The sequence below is a fragment of the Sciurus vulgaris genome (assembly GCF_902686455.1).
Source record: "Sciurus vulgaris genome assembly, chromosome: 4".
NCBI classification, from domain to species: Eukaryota; Metazoa; Chordata; class Mammalia; order Rodentia; family Sciuridae; genus Sciurus; species Sciurus vulgaris.
The window spans coordinates 78924975-78946184 of NC_136464.1; the positions used below are offsets into that span (position 1 = coordinate 78924975).

The 21210-nt window shown below is 38.3% G+C and overlaps 1 protein-coding gene across 1 annotated transcript in view; it reads right to left on the minus strand.

Moving 5' to 3' along the window:
* Positions 1 to 291: 291 nt before the first annotated feature.
* The window catches only part of LOC306660164 (uncharacterized protein), a 78152-nt gene continuing 57233 nt past the window's right edge, over positions 292 to 21210 (minus strand). Inside the window, exons 4-8 of the mRNA XM_079138322.1 lie at positions 7412 to 7526; positions 7076 to 7249; positions 4182 to 4288; positions 2748 to 2885; positions 292 to 499 (exon numbers count right to left, since the gene is read on the minus strand). Coding sequence (XP_078994448.1) covers positions 427 to 499; positions 2748 to 2885; positions 4182 to 4288; positions 7076 to 7249; positions 7412 to 7526 — 607 coding nt within the window. The 3' untranslated portion in view covers positions 292 to 426. The remainder of the gene's footprint in view (positions 500 to 2747; positions 2886 to 4181; positions 4289 to 7075; positions 7250 to 7411; positions 7527 to 21210) is intronic.

Here is a 21210-nt window from a genome sequence, read left to right on the forward strand (position 1 = left end):
ATTTTTACAATAAAAACACTGTCCATTTTTATAGCAAACCCAATTTACTATAATGTAACTATAGAAACAACATACAACGTACTAATTTTAAAATATTATTTAAATAAAGGTAAAATGTCTGAGGCTAAATTTTAATTAATGAAATAGTTTTTCAGAAAACAGATTTAAATTTCAGATTATAAATTTCAGCTTTTAAATTTTCTACAATGAAATAATTCTAAATTACAGGATATTAAGAAGGAAATTAAGAAAAATAGGAATGCCATGTACACATTGATTTGTTGCCACTCCTTTCTGATCATATTTTCTTATACAGGGTAGGAACACTAAGAGTAATTCACTATCAAAAGGAACTAAGTTCCATACTCTGTACCAAATTAAAAAAAATAAAAATATTGTGTCCATCTACAAGTAAAAATATATTTTTTAAAAGGTCTTACCTGCTTTCCTGGTTTTATTATGTTCATAGGCTTCCCTAGTAAGATCCAAAATTAATTTCCTATTATAGTGTATGAAAAAGTAATGAAATTAGTATCAATGCTGATAAGAGAAATACTAACCAAACAAATTGTGAAAAGTATTTTAGATAGCATCAAAGCTAATATCAGTACTTGACCCCATATATTTCAAATGTGCAAGTTTTCTCTACAGGTTATTAACCTTACAGTTATTTTTATGTTGTTTGGAGAGGGGGTGTTTGTTTTGTTTGGGGGATAAGGTTTCACCACATTGCCCAGGCTAATCTTGAAATCCTGGGCTCATGTGATCCAACTGCCTCAGCATCCCAAGTAGCTGAGGTTGAAGCAGATGCCACTGCACCCATAAGTTGTAACCAAAGAAGAAAGGAGTAAGGTGAAGTGAATTTCACCTACTCAAGACTCAAGACATTAACTAGAATAGCCTGACATAAAGGAAAGTATCCTGAATTCAGAAGATGTCCTCTCTCTATGACCAATAGCTCTTTGTTCTTGCACTAATCATTTCACTTAGGCTCAAATTCTCCTCCTAAAAAATAAGGATTGTACTGCTTTAGTTCACCAGGTTGTTGTGAAGATTTAATGAGAGAATATAAACCATGCTGAGAGAAATAGTAAAGTAATGGAATAATTTGTACATTAATGAACTCTGTTTGAAACCTGAGTAAAATCCAATTTTTCACAGGTTCTAATGATCAAATATTACAATTGTTAACAAATGCTCATGAGTCTTAATTTGGGCCACGGGCTGTGATATTCTCTATGCTTTCTTGTTTAGGACAAATCACCTATTTAATAATTTATAACTGGATTTTTTTTTAAATATAATTGAGAGACAAATATCCTCTATAATGAAACTAATCAATCACTGGGCTTGGACTATTACTATTACAGCAGATCTTTGTTCAGAGTGAGGCTTAATTTCCATGTTGATCTCTAGCTAACTTGAAAGAAGCAACCCTCTTTTATACATGGACACTGATGTGTCATAATGAGACTTAGCTCTTTTAGATGCAATGAATCTACTTTAATTTCTGAGAATTCTGTTTAATGCCTTCCTTTTGAGAAAGAATTGAAATATTCTGTAAAATGAGAAACAGATCCTAGTAGCTGGGTAAATTTTCATTCACAGGGAAAAAAAATCAGGTGAGGTATCAATCAAAAGTTGGCAACCTCACTGGGAAACTCTAACCTGGGGCCTCCCACAACCAAAGAAACTGTGCTTCACAAGATATAATGAGGCTTTGTGGTACAGATCTGTTAGAAAAGATAAAAAGGAACTCTCAACTCTTCCTGTAACATTTTTTGAGGCTATCCCATAGTTTTGAATGATGCCAAATGATGTTTGTTGGCCAAATGACAAACAAAAGCCTCAAAGGACCACTTATCATGAAGGTCTAAGCTAGCATGTGAGCTCCACCTAAGGTTGTAAAGCTGAAGGGCAGGATCAGTGTGCTCACTGTGGGGTGGATAAAGCTAGGAATCCTGAACCAAAGCAGAGTGCCCATTGAGAAACAATGGCTGTATGTGAAAGGAAAAAATGTAACTTTTAAGTGTAAGTGGGTATTACCATGAAGACTCAGTGATCTGGGTCAGTCAGGACAATGTAGTAGTAAAGTTAATCATCGTCAGACTGCAGGACTACTTCTAATTGCAACACTGTAGCAACAGAATTAACAGAAACAAAAGAATGATTGAAAAGTTCTTTTTTTCCCACCCTCTGGTGAAAGAAATTTTCTTTCTTAGACATAAGAAACTCCTCAGAGAAATTTGAATTGCTACTTCCCAGCAAAAATAAGGGTATCTTCTGGTAAACTGACATTGCAAGACCCAAAAATTCACCAAAAATAAAAATCAAAGATATGATGCTATTTGTGCCCCACATGCAGGGGTTATACTTGGAATGTAATGGATATTGCTGGGATTCCTAAGGATAAAGGTTTTAAAAGTCCTGAGACAGACTGGTGGCTCTAGCTCAGTGCTGGAGTGCTTGCCTCCCATGCCTGAGACCCTGGGTTCCACCTCTAGAACCAAAAAAAAAAGAAAGAAAAAGAAAAAGAGAGAGAGAGGTCCTAAAATAAACCCTGAACACATTTCTCCTCCTAACTAGACTAGACTTTTGCAGGGATCTGAGGAAGAGAGACTGAGGAAGAGGACAAAGTCACTGTATTCCAAACATATCTGAACTATGAAATCTCATTGATGTGTGAGATGTAATAATTGTAAACATTTTAACCTCCATTTAATTAGTATTTTAATGTAGACACTTACACATTGAAACCACTTGCAAGAGCATAGGATAACGCTCTCTTTCCAGAATGATCTTCTGCTAAACCATCAATACCTCCATGAAAAAGCATCTCAATTACATGTTTCGCTTCATATTTTACAGCTAGCATGAGGGCGGTTCTAAAATAACAAAGAGATAATTTCACCCTTTAGATACTTTAAATGATGAATTGTCTTTAAAAGTTATTTAAACAGATAATTTGATATATTTTTTAAATTTGGTTGTGTAGAAATCTTTACATATATTAACACACATAAGTATCTTAAAGTATTCATCTTTATATATTGCCTCCAAGTCAAATAGAAAACCCAAACAGGAAACCTCTTGTCCCAATGGGGTATTACATAGAAGTAGTTGCAAATTTAAAGTCCTTTGATGGACAATAACTATAAAAAGGTCATTTAACTAAAATAGGTAAAGATTTAACTGAAGGATAATCTATTTTTCCCTAGTCTAATGTAATATGTTATAACTCAGTTACCTAAAAAAGTCAAATATGTAAAAGTTATTTGCTGGCTTAACAATAGGAATAAATATGGTGATGATAACAGTCATCACAGTTTCAGATATTGATGATGATAAGCATCTGCTAAGCACTGAAATTGATGCAATATACACAATCTTCCAACCATCCTTCAAGCCTATATTTTCCACATTTTCATGTCAAGAAACATATTTAGTGATGAGTAATTCTTCCAAGGTGACACACCTCGCAATTAGCAAAGGTAGGAATCCAAACCAGTCATGTTTGGATCCACACCTATCACTTGAGTCCTTCTCACCCACTTATGACTTATGTTTATTAGCAAATATTTATAACACTACAGCTATTTTATTTTCCTTTGCTCAGGTCCATCAAAATATGTTAGAAATCAAAAGGAGGAATTAAATATAATCTGACAATAGCAATTAATACTCAGAGATAACAAAAAAATCCATGTTCTTCAAAGAAAGTTTAAAAAAAAGGGTCATCCAAAAGTAAATGATTTTCAATGCCTGCTTATGTTCAATAGAGCACACTATTAAAGAAAAAATACAAAGAAGTAGAAGTTGAAATACGCTGAAGGGTTAAGCATTTCAGTATTGAATGAAAAAGAAAACAAAGAGCCCATACTATATAAAATGGATGAAACTAATGTGAAACTCCTTTGGCTAATGGATTGATGCTATGACCAATAAACTCAGATTACAAATGACAAACATCAACCAATATTATAATAAAATCTGAATTGTACTACATAATGTTATCTGTATTACCTCATCCCAATAATTACTTTTCTAAAAGGTGATTTGTGTTCATATGATTCACTTCATCCCAATAATTATAAGTTATTATTCTTCCCATTAATCTAATAGTATTTACTTCAATGATTATTATCATTCCATTAAACTTCAAAAAAATGTCACCATTTTACCTGTTTTCCTTGTCGACTGTGTGTATGTTTGCATTATTCTGAATGAGAAGTTCTGCCACTTGTTGTTTATTGTGCTTCAGCGCAAGTAACAGTGGCGTGTGCCCATCCTAGAAAACAACAAATTATTCACCAAATTTCTCAACTGAAGCAGAAATCTTATAAAAAACCTACCAGGTTCCAGAAATCTTGGCCTCTATCATAGTATCATAGGACCTTAAATCTGTGTGTTTGCAGCTTCCATCTAAACCAAGAACTTCTTGAGGACAGGAACTAGGTCTTTTATCTCCATAACCCCAAACACCAAAACATAAAAGGTAAAGGATTTAAGTATTGTTGGAATTAATGAGCTAAATATTCTTTTCTAGTGTGAGGATTATCCGTCTGTTTTTCAAAGAATGTGTACTTTTCAAGAAATACCAAACCTCATCATGAAGATTCCTTGATCCATTCTCAGAGAAATATTATAATGAAGTATAATATTTTACGAAGTCCTTTGTCATTAATACCAATTTGACCAACTTTTGTGTCTCAAACTGTCACACTGGAGGAAATAGGAGTTGAAGGGAGACAGCTCTAAAAGCTTTCCAATAAGGAGAAAGCTTCCTCCATGTAGTACTAACCCTCTTGATTCCATTTATGGTGTCAGGATCCCAGATACCAATGTCAGGCACTCCTCCTCCAAGTTGGTCACTAAGGAAATGGGTTTTGAATTGAAAGAGGCTTCAGATAACTTTCATTTCATTTCTAATTGGTCCTTGTATTTACTTCCATTATTAAATGAAAGCTGTTTTTATTACCTGTTATAAAGCTCAACACAAAATATATTCTCATTTATAATGATAACCCTGGTTTATCATTATTATCACTATCAGAGTGCACATGTATGTTTTAGGTTTTGTTTTACTCTGGTTCCATTTTAATTGCAATTTAAAGTTATTATTTCAAAAATATTATGAATCAACAAAAATTTATATTGATATATGCGGATTGATTTTACCATCAAGAAAAACACTAACTCACCTGCATTTTAAATGCTGATTCAGTGAATGAAGAAAAATTAAATATATCCACAGGTTATATTGAGTCTGAAGCCCTTGATTTTTATCTTTGCTGTGGATATTCCAAATTGTCATGTACAATGCAATTATTTGCATGCAAAATCTTTCCTTTCTTGAATATCATTTTTTAATCAAAAAAAGATGTCTTAAAATGTAATTCAAAAAATTCATATCTTCATTTAAAAATTTTTTCCAACACCATCTATGACCTAATACTCCATTTGTTTACTGTTTTCCGAGACTATTATTTTAATAAAATTTAGTTGCATAGGAATGCTGACACTAAGTTATTAAGAGGATCCCCCTATGGTCTTACTACATGGTTTTGTTTTTAAAACTGCTAAGCTGATGAAGCTGGAGCCCCAGAAACACAACAGATCTACTGAGACAGTCTAGCATCCAGCTGCTGCTAAAAATGTTCAATACTTCCTATTATTCTAATCAAGAAAATCGTTCTTAAAGTCAGCATTTGTTGCCCCAATGACCTAAATGGTAACAAAAACATAAACCTCTTAAAAGGTCAATCTTTACTTATTGAAAGACTAGCCATCAAAAATTTCTCAACACCTTTTAAATAATGGTGGATGATTACTGTTGTTGGAAGGAAAAATGGATTCTGTAAGCCAAAAATGTATCACTAATCCTACTTCTTTTAATTTCCCAGTCATGGAAATACAGAAAAACAACTGTCAGTTAAACTGATATTGTCAGAAAGTGGAGACTGGAAGAAAGTCAAACTCCAGTTCTCCCAGATATTTCTTCACTTTCAGAGATCTGGGAATTTCTATATTACAATTCTCGATTTAGTGATAAGTCTCTAGGAATTGGGTGGGAATCTCAGGTTCTATTTGTAAATATCTATGTCCAGGACCTACTGGATTTACTGAGTATAAACCTCCAAAGAAGAGGGTAGGTTTCTAAATTGTTAAAATCTTCCCCACGTCACTTTGAGATACTATTCTAGTAGAGAACAAGAGGAGCAGACAATCATCTCTTCATCTCTTCATCTCATCTCTCATTTACAGGGATGAATCCCTTTATAATTTGGACAGTTGTCAAACAAAAACAAAACCAAGAGACAGGCATTTACCAAAGATTCTATGTAAGTTTCCTAGGCAGTGAGAGAATATGGACCAGTAAATTCAAAATGCAGCTTGGTTTCATATGCAACCCTCCTAAAACTGCTCTTTAGACATGTTTGCAACTCTGCATCTTCCTTTCCTAAATTAAGCACTGTTATTCCCCAAATTGACTAGCACCTCATCCATATACAGAAACTGGGAAAAGATTTACAAAAAAATAAACTCATCCTTATTAAGGAACTATTTTTCCTTAATTATCTAATTTCCACATTAACCTGAATATGGTTTACATTCTCCACTTTTCCATTGCTCCTGCTCAAGCCTCACCACAGTGGGATAATTACCTCTTATGTACCTTTGCCCACAGCAATGAGATCACCATTTATTGTGAAATACTTTTGAGTTTTAAGATACAGCCTATTTCCAGGGCAAAACTTGTTTCCCTGTTTTGTTTTACACTACTTAGAAAAAAGCTTGGGTGCAAAACATAATTTGGAAACAAGAAATGTTTTACCTTTAAAAATTCAGTGTTTTCACAAATATTTGCAATTGGTGCATACAAGAAAGCTGTGCCTTCTAATACTTCTCTTATAGTATCGGTACTTAAAGTGAAGTCTTCCACAGCCCATTGTTTTTAACACATTTTCCTGCAGTGAGTGCTTAAGTTTCTAAATATGGAAATGGACACTACATATCTCACTATTAAAACAAATGTGTATCAAACAATCTAGAAATAAAATCAGAAGATGTGTACCTTGTTTTGTAATTCCATATTGGCATTGTGTGAAAGCAGGATTTCTGCCGTTGCTGTGCTCTGACAAAAAATGGCAAAGTGTAGAGGTGAGTATCCATCAATGTCCTGAGCATTTGGATTGGCACCATTATTTAGAAGAATCTCTACACATTCATCATGCTGGTGTTCTACTGCCTGTTGGCATTATAACAAGAAATGTACCATAAATTCAAGATACGAAAGCCAAACATTTCACAAGTTTCACAAATTAGTTATATTTAAATTATATTAAACACTTTTTATTCAAGCATTTCAAGCCCACCTCCTGCAGAAACCCTAGCTTACTAATGTATGTACCTTAATCAGTGGTGTTTTGTATTTCTTATCAGAAATTTCAATGTTGCATTGCTTCTTTATTAACAGGATCACCACTTCTGAATGTCCGTAGGCACTGGCATAATGGAGTGGGGTCCTAGGAAAGTAAGAAGATTAATTAGGACATCAGAGAGCACTTTTCCCCACCTAAAGATTCCAATAGGTGAGCCAACCTAGTCTGCCACAGCATCCCAACAAGGCAGCTCTGAGGTCTGCTATCTTTCAGGGCAGAATGGTCATTCACAAATAATACTGCTGAACACAAGTGAGCTTGTAGAGCTCAGAGGACAGTGACACTGTATGTGCTCAACCTTAGCTCTCAAAGTGACTCGAGCCCTCTGGAAAGGAGAGATTTCTCCTGTAAATACTATGAATATCTCTGAGATATAACACATCATGATCGACTGGAAATCAGTGACATTCAGGGAGGTCTTAAAAAGCTCAACTATTTTTCAAGAGAACCTCAGGATTTACAGTGAGCCTAAAAGAGGTCCCTGCACAACTCTTCAGTGATTCTCCTCCACTCGTGATCTTCCAGGCTGCCAGTCCAGCAGAAGAAACCCCCATACCCACTATGCCGAATGACCAGTATTGGTGCAGCCAGTATGGCTGACATTTCCTGGAAGGCCTGCCACCTGCACTTCTGTCAGCACTGGGCTCCTCCACCCAGGAGTAGGCAGAGGTTTGGGAGGTAAGGTTGTACTGGAAGAACTGGAGGTGAAAGACTGCAGGCCCATTAGACCATTCCTTTGCAGGCAAGTTCCCCTTGCTGCGCAAAGTCAAGCAGTGCTTGCATCTACCACCCAGGTAGAGCTGAATGAATCCAAAAGCCTCCTGGTGCCAATCCAAGAATTCCTCAGTGAAGTGCAAGAACTCCTTCCTGGGGTTGTGAACAAACACTGACAGGCACCTACCAAGGTCAGCAGCATTAGGCTGCCTTGCCACACCCCACAACCATGGGTGGCCTTTGCCAGGGGCCTGTTCTTTACCATGCTGTACCCAGGCCTTCTGGTCCTAATGAGTTGGGCTAATGTTGAGAGTCCCTGGATTCTAGCATCCTAGGCATTTTAGAGTTACAGTTAGCAATGCTCCACCCAGGTGGAACTAGGTGTGGAATGACAGTTATACCATTTCTGCACCTGTGTTGGCCTCAAGGTCCAGGAGACAGGCTGTGTCACCACTGAGTCCATTTTGCCCTACTAACGGCCCCCACTCAGGTAGGGGTTTCCTCTCTGGGGTGTAGTCCTGACCTCCCTGAAGTCAAAGGACACTGAGAGGAGGCCCCAGGAGAGGGTTCAGTTCCTGGCTTTGGATAGGGCAGCCACCATGCTGCCCTTTGCACAACAGAAACCCATGACTGCATTGAAAAATCTCAATGTGTTTGCTGCTTCATTAAGTGTGAAAGCTTCCAGTGAATTCTAGTCTCTCTCAGGGGAACTAACAGCAATTAGTGCAGGGCTTGCAGGAAATCCAGGCTTGTCGACAAATCTGGTTATGAAGATGTTTGGTTGCTCAAGACAACACTGAGTAACCCTTCAGAAGTTGACGAATGAGTACAAGTGGAGCATAAAAGAAATAAGGAAAATCTATTGAGGAGTGGAATTGGCACCCCTAAATATGCTAGGGTGAAATACCATTAGAAACAAAAACCAGAAAGAACAAGGAGCCATCTTGCCATTTCAAAATGTCCTGGTAAGGGCCTCAGTAGAGAACACATATCCATAGGTTTACACTGATACGAATGGACTGCGGATTGTATTCAAAGAATTATTTTTGCCCTTAAGTTGCTATATTATGGGAAATGCTTTTGTCTCCTGCTGTACTTTTCCACACTGTACATAACATGTTTTTAAAAATGTTTACATTAAAAATAAAATGCTGTGTACATAAAATTATGTGTACATAATTTTGTGATTTAAATCACTTTTAAATAGTCAATCAAGTGCTCTCTACGAGAATTTTAAGTGACTGGGAGGAAGACTAATGGTTTGTTTTGCTACTCAATAAGACTGCCTGAGTGCTAGACATCACCAAGGTCTCTAGATCCCAGGTGTTGAGGTGCCTGCGAGGGTGGGAAAGTATACCATCCTGGTGAAATGAGAGCTGGCCTCCCTTTCCCTCCTTCCCCCTGGTCCCAGGGAAGGAGGTGGTTTCTGCCACACCTTCCCAGATTGGCATCCTGCCACCCCCACCCTATTACCTGTTCTTCTTGTCTCTTTTATCCACATCTTCCCCATAAGCAAGGATCCTGTTCACTTTTTCCACATTGCCCAAACATGCAGCCCTGTGGATCCTGGAGGGAACCTTATACCTGAGGATAGTTTTCCGGAATCGCCGGGTAATAAAACTCTCTGTCTGAATTGATTTGGAGGCCATGGCTAGGCCTCCGAGGCCCCATTCATTGCACTGGGGCGTTTCAACACTTCTGAAACCGAGAATTCACTTAGTCTCGCCAACAAGTGGCACTAAGTACGGACTGAACCCGCTCAGCGGTCAGTTATGAGTGGGGGCTGAACAGCTCAGCGTCAGTTATCCCTCAACAATGGAAGAATGGTTACCTAGCAACCCTTCGTGACATCGCCTTGAGTGCAGTGCGCATGCGCAGCTCACTTGGAACATATGCCGTTTCAGCTACCCGGCTCCGGTTATGGAAGAGCAGGCTGGATGGCTGCTGACTGTGCAGATCAGGAAACCCCCACCTACCTGGGTGATGGACAGCACCTATGTGGCCATGGGTGTTCAGTCAGCCCCAGGTTCCTCCACCCAGGAGTTGGTGGAGGTTTAGGACATGAGGTGGTGGGGAAGGGGCTAGAAGCTGAACTCAAGGTGCAAGGCTCCAGGTCCCATTGTAGGAGAGTCCCTCCTCTAGGGGGGCTTGCAGTTCGGCTCAGGTAGAGTTAAATGAAACCAGATGCCTTCTGATACAAGTCCAAGATTCCTCTGTGAAGTGTAAGAAGTCCTTTCCGAGCTCCTGGACTGCCAGTACCCAGCTACCACCCAGTTTCAGCACCATCAAGGACCCAGAAAAGGTCATTTTTGAGGATAACCACAGCAGACAGTGGAAAACCTCATGCATACTGGACACTCCATGCCACAAAAGGAATTACATTGCACCCCACAAACACCATCCACCTCCCACTGTGCCCAAGCTCAAGTGTACTGAGCAGTGACCTGTGTACCCCAGAGGGCAGCAGCCATATACCGCCCCACCCCATGGGCCACCCACCATCACATCAAGCAAAATACCTCCACCTTACACTGCCACACCTCACACTCTTCAAAATATCCACCAGCACTGGATATATGGAGTTCTCTTAAGGAGGGCACAGAAGACACCACCTCCTAACAGTATAACCGGGCAGCTTAGTCACAGAAAATTACACATCCTCTCTTCCAAACTGACAGGAAGCTCATAGGTACCTAGATATACCAAAGATTGGACGGACTCTCCTAGAATTGTTTTAGAGTGAGCTGGTGTGATCACTATTGCCATGCCCAGAGAAACACAGACTTAAAGCTGAAGGTTGGTGGGCATGTTCTAAAGGTCCCAAATCCTGATGAAATCCACACAAGCAAGACTCAATAAGAACATTTTTTTCACTTTGGCCTGGATTATTATATGTAACTCTAATGTCAATTTTGATCTTGTATTTTACTTTTTATTTCAAATCAATAAATGTTCACCTTTCATCAATATTGCATTCTCAACCCATTTGTCTGTACTCCTGTAATATTTTAAACAGTAACTGGAAACAATTCTATTTTTGCTTTCCTAGGTCAGATTTACACTTGCTCCTCTTAGTCACTCTTTTCCCTCTAACATTAACTGCTACCAACAAATCCCTCCATCCTTTTCTACTTTTTAATTTGGTTTGGATTATTCATTTCTATTTTTCCTTTTCTCTTTCATTTTTTCATGCCCTTTTTAATTCTATTTTTTTCATCTCCTACATAATGTAAGAGTAATTTTACTAGTGTTAATAATTCATTTCTCAATCTACTCCATGTTACTACAGTTTTATTCCAAGTGTATGGAAAGAGCAGAGAATTTTTTCATCAAGTCCCCTGTGCTGTAACTTTTACTAGCGTATGAGTTTGCTCTGAATCAATTGTAGTAAATAGGGTTTAGTATCTTCTGTCAGTAATGCTGAAATTGGGAAAAGCAGATGACACATGGTGAGTGGAAGTAAAAATACCTGGATATTCGCCCAGTCCAGGGCACTTACACAAAAAAGCTAACTAAATTATCTCTTGTATAAAAGGAGAAGTAATTGCCAGGTGTGGTGCCTCATGCCTGTAAGGTCAGCGGCTCAGGAGGTTTAGCAGGAGGATCACAAGTTCCTGCCCAGCCTAAACAACATACTGAGACCATAAGCAACTTAGGGAAACTCTGTCTCAAAATTTAAAAAAAAAAAAAAAATAGGCCTGGGATGAGTCTCACTGTTGGTTAAGTACTCATGGGTTCAATCCTTCATACAAAAAAAAAAAAGAAAAAAGAAAAAAGAAAAAGCCTATAAAAGTAATAATCATTCTAGAAGATGGGTACACACCAAAATAGTATGAAAAAGCAAGTAAACCAACCACCCCAAGCAGTCCACAACACATCAACAACTGATCCTGTTGACACCACTGTAAAGGAAATGTTGAGAATTTTGAAAGTTTATAGCTAAAATATTCACTGAAATAAAAGATGATGTAAGGAATTAGAAAATACAGGAAGTGAAAGAAGATTTTTAAAAATAGAAATTCTACAAAAGAACCAAACAGAAATCCTGGAAAGAATCAGTAAATTAAATTAAAAATTTAGTGGAAAACATCACCAGTAAACTAGACCACTTTGAAAACATATTCTCAGACATGGAAGACAAAGTATATAATCTTTTAAGTAATAGGCTTTTTTCATCTTTTATTTTTTCATTTTGTTTGTTCTAAATAGTGGTACATGGCAATAGAATGCATTTATACATTTTGATAGATCACACATAATAAATAGAGTGTCATCTCTCATTTTTCTGTTATACATATTGCAGGATCACCTCTGCTATCATTCCTTCCCCTACAGCCCTTCCCCCTTCACTCCCCTCTACTCATATAAACTAACTCTATTCTGCCCTATCACCCCTTATTGTGAATTAACTTCCACAAATCAGAAAAAACATTCAGCCTTTGGTTTTTTGGGTTTGGCTTATTTCACTTAGCATGATATTCTCTAACTCCGTCCATTTAATGTAAGTGCCATTATTTTCTTTTTCTTTGAAGTTGAGTAATATTCCATCATATATATATATATATATATATATATATATATATATATATATATATATATAATGTATCCATTCTTCTATTGAAGGGCATCTAGTTTTGATACCATAGTTGAACTGTTGTGAATTGAACTGCTATGAACATTGTACTGGCTGTGTCACTCTAGTGTGTTGATTTTAAGTGCTTTGGGTATAAAGCAAGGAGTGGGATAACTGGATAAAATGGTGGTTCCATTCCAAGTTTTTGGAGGAATCTCCATTCTGCTTTCCATAATGGTTTTGCTAATTTGCATTCCCCTCAGGAATGTATGAGTGTACCTTTATCCCCACTTCCTTGCCAACATTTATTGCTGCTTGTGTTCTTGATAATTCTCATACTGATTGGATTGAAATGAAATCTTAGATTAGTTTTGATCTGTATATCTCCAATTGTTAGAGATGCTGAACATTTTTTCAAAAATAAAGGCAGCAGTAAAGATGTTAAGAGACCAAGACCAGAATATTCAAGAAATCTTAAACAACAAAGGTAAGAATAACTGTCACACAGGAAGGCACCAAAATACACAGTACAGGAATGTACAAACTTTTCAATAAATATCAGAAAATTTTAAGAACATTAAGAATGAGATAGAAATCCAAATTCAAGATTCTCATAGAACCCCTCATAGGCAAGATCACTAAAGATCCTCTCCAAGACATGTTATAATTAACTGCCTTATATACAGACTAAGGTTAGAATGTTAAAAGCCTCAAGATAAAAAAGGTAGTCACATTTTGAGGTAAACCAGTTAGAATTTCAAATGGTTTCACACTCCAAACCATAAAAGCAGGGAGGGCTTGGAATTATTTATAACATATCCAGCAAAATTATTTTTCAGAATTGAAAATGAAATAAAAACCTTCCAAGCCAAATATAAAAGAACTTATATTACCAGGAAGACTGCACTACAAAGGTTACTCAATGAAATATTTTATGCTGAAAAAAAAAATAAGACTGAGAGCCAGCAGGGGAATGAAACTCACTAAAAGGATACTCAACCAACGAGAATCAAGTCTAAATTAAGCATTAGAAATAAACAAAAGTGGCAGGAAATAAATATCATTAGCTCTATATTCACACTGACTGTAAATAAGAATCCTTTGCATGGCATTTGCTTTGATCCTGAAATTCTATAAACAATACCACTGCAGTTTGCTAACACAAAAGAAAAATTAGTACAAAACTAACTGGCAGGGATGCCAAACCCCATTTCTCTCTCCCATTTCTCCAAATCTCAAACTCCTCCCCCAACACCATAACTCACTTTACTGCAGAGACCAATGGGAGCTCAAGGTGTTTGAACTTAATCCTAGTGGCCCAAGGTGTTTGCCAGGTATCTCCTTACTCAGAGTAGATGGCATCTGCTCTACATGGAGCTACAAGGTAATTACAATGTTGTTTTGGCTTGCATTTTCTTTTCATGTAGCATCCTTAGTTGGTGTTCCTGCTTAGGATGGGTAGAAAGAGCAGTCAGTCTATTGCAGTGTTGCAGGGGACCACGTCCTGTGATGAGATAGCCTTCAGGGATTGTTATGAGGTCCTGAGGGTCATTGGGTGTGGTGGATGTTTCCAGGTGAAAATAGCCCACCATTTCCTCACTGGGGTAGAGGTGGTGGTAAAAGACCTGTCAAAGGATAAAGGAAACATCTCAGTCCACTCTGAACTGATTATGGTGATGGGCCTGGAACATCCCATGTGACCCAGCTATTTCAGATTACTGAAATAGGTAAACATATCTATACATGATGGAGCATGCTGGTGAGGGAGGACAGCTAGTTGACCACATCCAGTTTGATGGCATGCAAGAGGAGGATGCCTGGAGAGTGTTCAGGCAGATCTTGTGTGCAATAGGCAACTGCCACAAGGGCATCATGCACTGAGACCTGAAGTCAAGAATCATGGTGGATGCTAGAGACAACCTCAAACTCCTTGATATTGGCATATGCATGAAATTCATACCTGAGCAGCAACTGATCTGGTTCCAGGTCACTCTCCTATACCATGCCCCTGATATCATCCAGCAGGAAGAATACAAGACTCAACCCACTCCCAAGGATGTTTGGAGTCTAAGTGTCATTCTGTATTTTCAATTGTCATGGAGACACCCATTTATGAAGATCTTTGGGAGCTGGCGACACAGATCATGGAATCAAACTACCACATTCCTGATCATTCTCCCATCCAAAAACGATGGCTCACCCACAAAATTCTGACCAAGAATGAAGTGGACTACATTAGAGTAAATCCTTCAGCACCCATGGCTGAGTGAGGGTGAGGAGTATTCAGCCCATCAACTTATTGAACCACTTCCCAAACACCCAGACCCCGGAATAATGACAGTCCTGTTTGACATGGGTTATAACCCCACATGACACCTGGGTGTCCAGCCAATAGAAAGTTTGATGATGCAATAGTTATAAGATGATACTCCAGTCCCACGTGCACCAGAGGCAAGGCTGCATTTTCCAGGGGAAGCCTGGGGGGTCAGAGTGTTGGGCCTCAACCATAACCTACAGATCATTCCAATTTCCCAGTTGTACCAAATAAGTGTGCCAGTGACTGTGCACTCCATACCTTCTCCTTGTCCTATGAACAACAACTCCCTGCAGAATCCAAGCAGTCAGGGCAGGAGATTATCAGAAGGTTAAGCCTGACTCATTGATGTCCACTCCCTGCATGCAAAGACCTCTGCTCCCTGGATTACCTTCCTGCCTGACCCTGAGTCCTAATCCATAGGGACATTGCACCAGCAGATAGCAGCAATTTCTCCCAATATTCCACCAAAAGGCAAACTCAGGACAACAGCAATGTCTTCAGGAGTGTGACAAGGTGGACCACTGCCTGCATTTAACAACTGTATTTTATATGCTGTGTCCCCGTAAAAGTGACTCTTATCCAGGGAGAACCGAATGTGCTAGATTCAGACACTGGGCGATTCCAGTATAAATGCAGACCTGAGACAGACAAAACCAATGGACGGCCAGTCAGAGAACCTACGTTCTGTGGATTCGTACACCACAAGATGAGCATGAGTCACATAGACTCTAAACAATCCAGCTGTGCATACTGGCTCAGGCTTCTCTGCACAGATTTTAGCCAGGAGCATCTCTGGATCCACCTGGACATCAGGAGTATCCGCTGCCCCCACCTGTGAGAGAAATCAGAATCTGTTTCCCCTGGGACACTGCCCCTGCCCTACACTTCTCTGTCCTTTCCCCCGTGCTCCAAGGATGATAGCAATGTTTCTTTAAATATTACTTCCTTTTTTATATAATAAAATTGATGTTCAAAGACTAAAAAAATATAAAAGTTTGGTTAAAACATAAAGAGGGTGCCTCAGGGTGAGGGCACGGGCACGGGATCCATCCTCAGCACATCTTGGACCACTGTGCCTCTCTCTCCTATTCAGGGTAGATACTTCCCTTGAGCCACTGTAGATGAGCACTCAGTTGGCTTGACCTAGTGTGACCAGATATTCACTCCCCTTCTTCTAGTATGGGAGGAGATTCTCCCCTTGAGCCAGTGTAGACATGACTTACAGTGAACTGGTAACCTCGAAGGAATCCCTCTCCCAGTCATCAGGCCCTTCCCTGAAATATGTGGAGAGGGCGGGTGGCAGCAGTTGGAAGTCATATCTAAGAAGATACTGGAGCACATATCATCTCCATACCCCACGTATAGGGAAGTGAGACGTGGCTAGCCTGCAGCAGTGGCTGGCTGCACCACCACCTGCCTACACACCCCAAATCTCCTCATGGTTTCTGCTAAAATAAGTAGAGAAGGAACACATGGGACTTGGGATGTGGAAATGTCAAGCCATCTCATGCTATTTACATAAAAGTAAACTGCACCAACGTGGAATTGTTCTTATCTTTGGATTCTATTAACACTGAATTTTGTAGTGCACATAAGGAATGAGTAAGAAATGGTCAGGATAATCAGGAGGGGAGGCTTTGGGTACCTTCCATCCCTGACATCTCCGCAGGGTTGCAACTCCAGAGCTGGTCTGGCAGCTTCTTACTGATCTTCCCCAGAGTGGTCAGAAATGAACACATTTAAAAACAAAATGTATGCCTCTATAGTTTTCACTGTAGAAGTCTTTCACCCCTTTGGTTTGATTTATTCCTAAATTCCTTTTTGCTACTTTGACCTTATTGTGAGTAGAACAGTTTATCTAATTCTTTTTCCATAGATTCATTATTGGAATAAAGGAACGTGCTTGATTTGTCCTGCTCTTGTATCCTGCTAATGTAGCTTACTTGATCAGTTCTAGAAGTCTTCTGTTGGAATTTTTGGTGTATTCTTAAATAGAGGATAATTCCATTAGCAAATAAATAATTTGATCTCTCCTTTTCTTATTCTGTATCCCTTTAATTTTATTCTATTTCCTGATAAACAAGAACTTTAAGGACTTTACTGAATAGAAATAGGAGAGCAGACACGCTGGACATGTTCCTCATTTCAGAGGAAATTCTTTTCGTTTTTCTCCATTCAGTATGATGTTGGCATGGGTTTGTCACTTTACAATGTTGAGAAATGTTTCTTCGCTCCCTCATTTCTCAAGTATTTTAAACATGAGTGAGTGCTTCATTTTATCAGATGCATTTTGTACATTCATGATGTATTCCTGTGATTCTTGTCCTTAACTCTATTTAGTATTTATTGATTTGTGTTATGTCTTCTACTGATTCTGGTGTTAACTTGTTCTTTTTCTACAGCTTTGAGGTGTATATTAGAACATTAATTTTGTATCTTTCTATTGTGTTTAAATATAGGAACCTGGTGCTATAAAATTTCCTCTTGGAACTGCCTTCACACAGTCTCACAGATGTTGATATATTCTCTCTCTGTGTTGTCACTTGTGTCTAAGACCTTATTTATTTCTCCCCTGATTTCTTCTACAAATTCTGGTCTTCTTTAAAAGTGCATCATTTCATCTTCAGGTGTTAAGAGTACTTTCTCTTTAAAAATCTTGTTTATTTTAGATTTCAATCAATGACAATCTGATAGGAAGAAAATAATTCTAATTTGTTTTTATTTGCTAAAATTTTCATTGTGCCCTAGAATATGGTCTATCTTACAAAATGTTCCATGTGTCACTGACAACAAAGTGAATTTGGTTGTCAATGGATAACAAATGGCAGTAATCCTTATAAACAGATGGAATTTTGAGAAAAGAAATTAGGCAAACTACATTATTCATGTTATACTTCCAAGCAGGTCAATTTTTTATGGTGCTCCACAGGGTTAGAGAGTATCACCCAACCCAATGAAGACCTACATAGTAGTCCCTGTTATCCACAGGGAACATGCTTCAAGATCCCCAGCACATGTCTGGGACTGCTGACAATAACAAATCCGAGCTATTTTCAATGTAGTTTTCCACACATACAGCTATATAATAAATTTAATTACTATAATAAGCAAGAGTAAGAAGCTATAATTCACAAGTATAGATCAATTATGGTTATGTACTGTGATAAAATTTATGCAAGTGTAGATTTTCTCTGCCCCTCTCAAAATATCACAATTGTTCTATACTCACACTACTTTGGTTGATTGTGGGTAATTGAAACAATGGAAAGTAAAATGGTGGGTAAGTGGGGACTGCTGTAGGACAAAAAGTTGGAGTAAGGTTCAAATAACTCTGCCTGATTGCTTGAGGTAAGAAAGTTGTCTCCTCCACTCTTGGTTTTTAGATCTTCTGAGACAACAGTCTACTTTTGGCTCTGCAGCTCCAAGACTTTGAATTATACCACTGATGTCCCTGAGTCTCCACGTGCAGACAGCAGATCAAGGAAATGCTCAAGCTTTTTACTCATATGAGGCAATTCACCACTATAAATCTGTTTCTTTGGAGAACCCTGAATTATACAGACATCTTTTGGGAGCAATTAATCTGCCTTTTGCAAAGTATGTGCAATATGTATGATACAAAACATGTTATAAATGATACATTACATATACATACATCTAAATTTAAAATAATTCAATATTGAAAAAAGCATAGAGAATAATAGGATGGGTGTCAGCATGCATGGTGTGTATGCATAATTTTAAAAAAAAGGTAATAATTATTAAAATTTTAAACATTGTCAAATCTTTTCATTTGATACAACTTAAAAATCCATATTTCCAGATATAATCACTACACTGAAGACAGTGAACATATTTCCCACCCAGGCCATATATTATCCCTAACTACGTAGGTTAATAGTATTAATAATTAATTATCTGTTCTAGTATCTGTTCTTTTGTAATTTGTTAAATATCTAGATAGTGGATATTAAGATTTACAACAGTTTCATGAATAGGTCTATATATTTATTTTAAGCAATGTATTCTCGTTTTTAACAATATTCCACACTAAAAAATGTATTTCATTTTTACTGAGCATTTAATGTTTATTTCTGAAATTCTTATCTTCATTAACAATGGTCTGCCTATTTACAGGACTTGCTTTCAAGCTTACAAGTTTTATTGACAGCAGTTGTATGTGTAAACTGAGTTATATTTAATATGTTCAAATAAAATTAACCTCATCAGTTTTGCAAAATATTGCAAAAGTTGTAGGTATTGAATCAATTAAATATTATTTCTCTATTAATTATCTCTATTTAATATTAAATATTAAAGAGAAATATTAAATATTAAGAGAAATATTATTTCTCTATTAAATATTTCTATTTAAGTGTAAAACCCTGAGTAACCTTGACCCCATTAAATAAGACATATAATATCTAATTTGATACTTGAGTATATACCTTTGCAATCACCTCCCATTTGGTGGTGTAGACAAGCAAGTAATTAGTAACTCATCTTTAATTTTTCTTTTGGTAGAAGCAATAAGGCACACTTTTAAAGAATGAAGAGAAATTAATCAAATCAACAGTATCTCAATATTAACAAGAAACAAGTCAATAATTTTGGGGTCTGGTAATACTTCATATTTTCAAAAATTATAAAAAAAATTTCTGCCCCCTTGATATACTCAGAAATCATATACTAAAAGACTCAAGATCTCACACCATGATTGATTGCCCCATGAAATTTCTTTTATTTTAGTAAATAGTATTAAAAATATATTGAATACAAATATATTTTCCACAATTTGACATAGTTTCCAACAGTCTCCAACCCTTAGGTACTGGTGAAAGGTTTCATATATTTCTGTTACTCTTCCATCATGAGTTATTTGTGTTATTGTGTGTAATAAATAGGAACTCGAAAGTGCATACTAATTTTAGCATCTACAACTTAGTATCTGGTGGGAAACTGCTTCCATTCAAAGAACACATTTCCATGAAAAGAGGGACCATGGACTGATACTCAGTATCATTACACTAGTATTTCTCCCTTCTCCTTCAGATGAGAGCTTGTCTCAGAAACAGAAATGAAAATGTCTTGACCCTCAGGGCTGCCTGGGTCTGCACTTGGTGTTGTGGCTGATGAGTCACCCTCGTGTCTGCCACTGTCGGGTGGGTCTGGAGCTCCAAACCCTTTGAATATTTCCAGTAGCACAGAATGTTCATCTGCCAAGTTTCCAGTGGAGTCCTGTGCGTGTTTTAGGCCTGAGGTGTTTCGCTGCTACCTGGAGCAGATTTGTGAGCTGGCAAATGAATTCCCTTTAAGTGAAGAATCTTTTGGAAGCAGTTTTCTATGCCCCGTACCAGACAGTTACGTGAGTAACCTGAGCGGGGAATGATGGAACCTAACACCACAGATTGATTCGAGCACCTCTTGGCACGGGGTTTAGCCTTTCCCGCCAAACCTTCAATGCAACCGACAAGGGGAGGAACGGTACGTCCGGCATGTCACGGTCACTCCTGTTGATGTCATTAAAAAATACAGGTAGCTGACTCTCCCGGTAGACGTCTACCCAGCCCCCTGAACTCCGCATCAGCTAATGTGGAGACCTGCTCCCGGGGAAAGCAGGTCAGTTTTCAGTGGTCTGAGCTCACAACCTTCCCCTTAGCCAGTGAACACCTACCTCAATTTGAGATTTAGAGACACCTTTTCAACTGATTCAGACTCAAGCCTGTCTGAAGCTTATCTAGCTCACTGTGGCCTTAGGGTCAGAAGCTGACCTGCGTGTTTGCAATGCTGTGATGAAGCGCCACAGGCAGGATGGCTTATAAAGCACAGACATTTCATTTCCACAGTTCTGGAGACTGAGGTCCAAGGCGCCGACAGCTGGGGTGTGGCAGAGCCCACAGTGGGAGGCACTCCCTAGCTGGGCGGCCTCTGGTGGAGGGCCAGGCAGATCTTGGGCCCTTAGACGGTGGCTACTCACGCTCGTGAGGGCCCCACCCCAGGCCTGATTGCTGCTGTGGTCAATGTCATCCTCGCTTTGGTGTCAGCTGCCCCTGTGATTGGGGGACACAGATTCAAGTAGTAGCTGACTCACACCTCTGCACAGTGCTATGTTTTAAACAGCAGAGTCACTGAAGAACAGCATGAAGATGTGAAAAACATGCAGG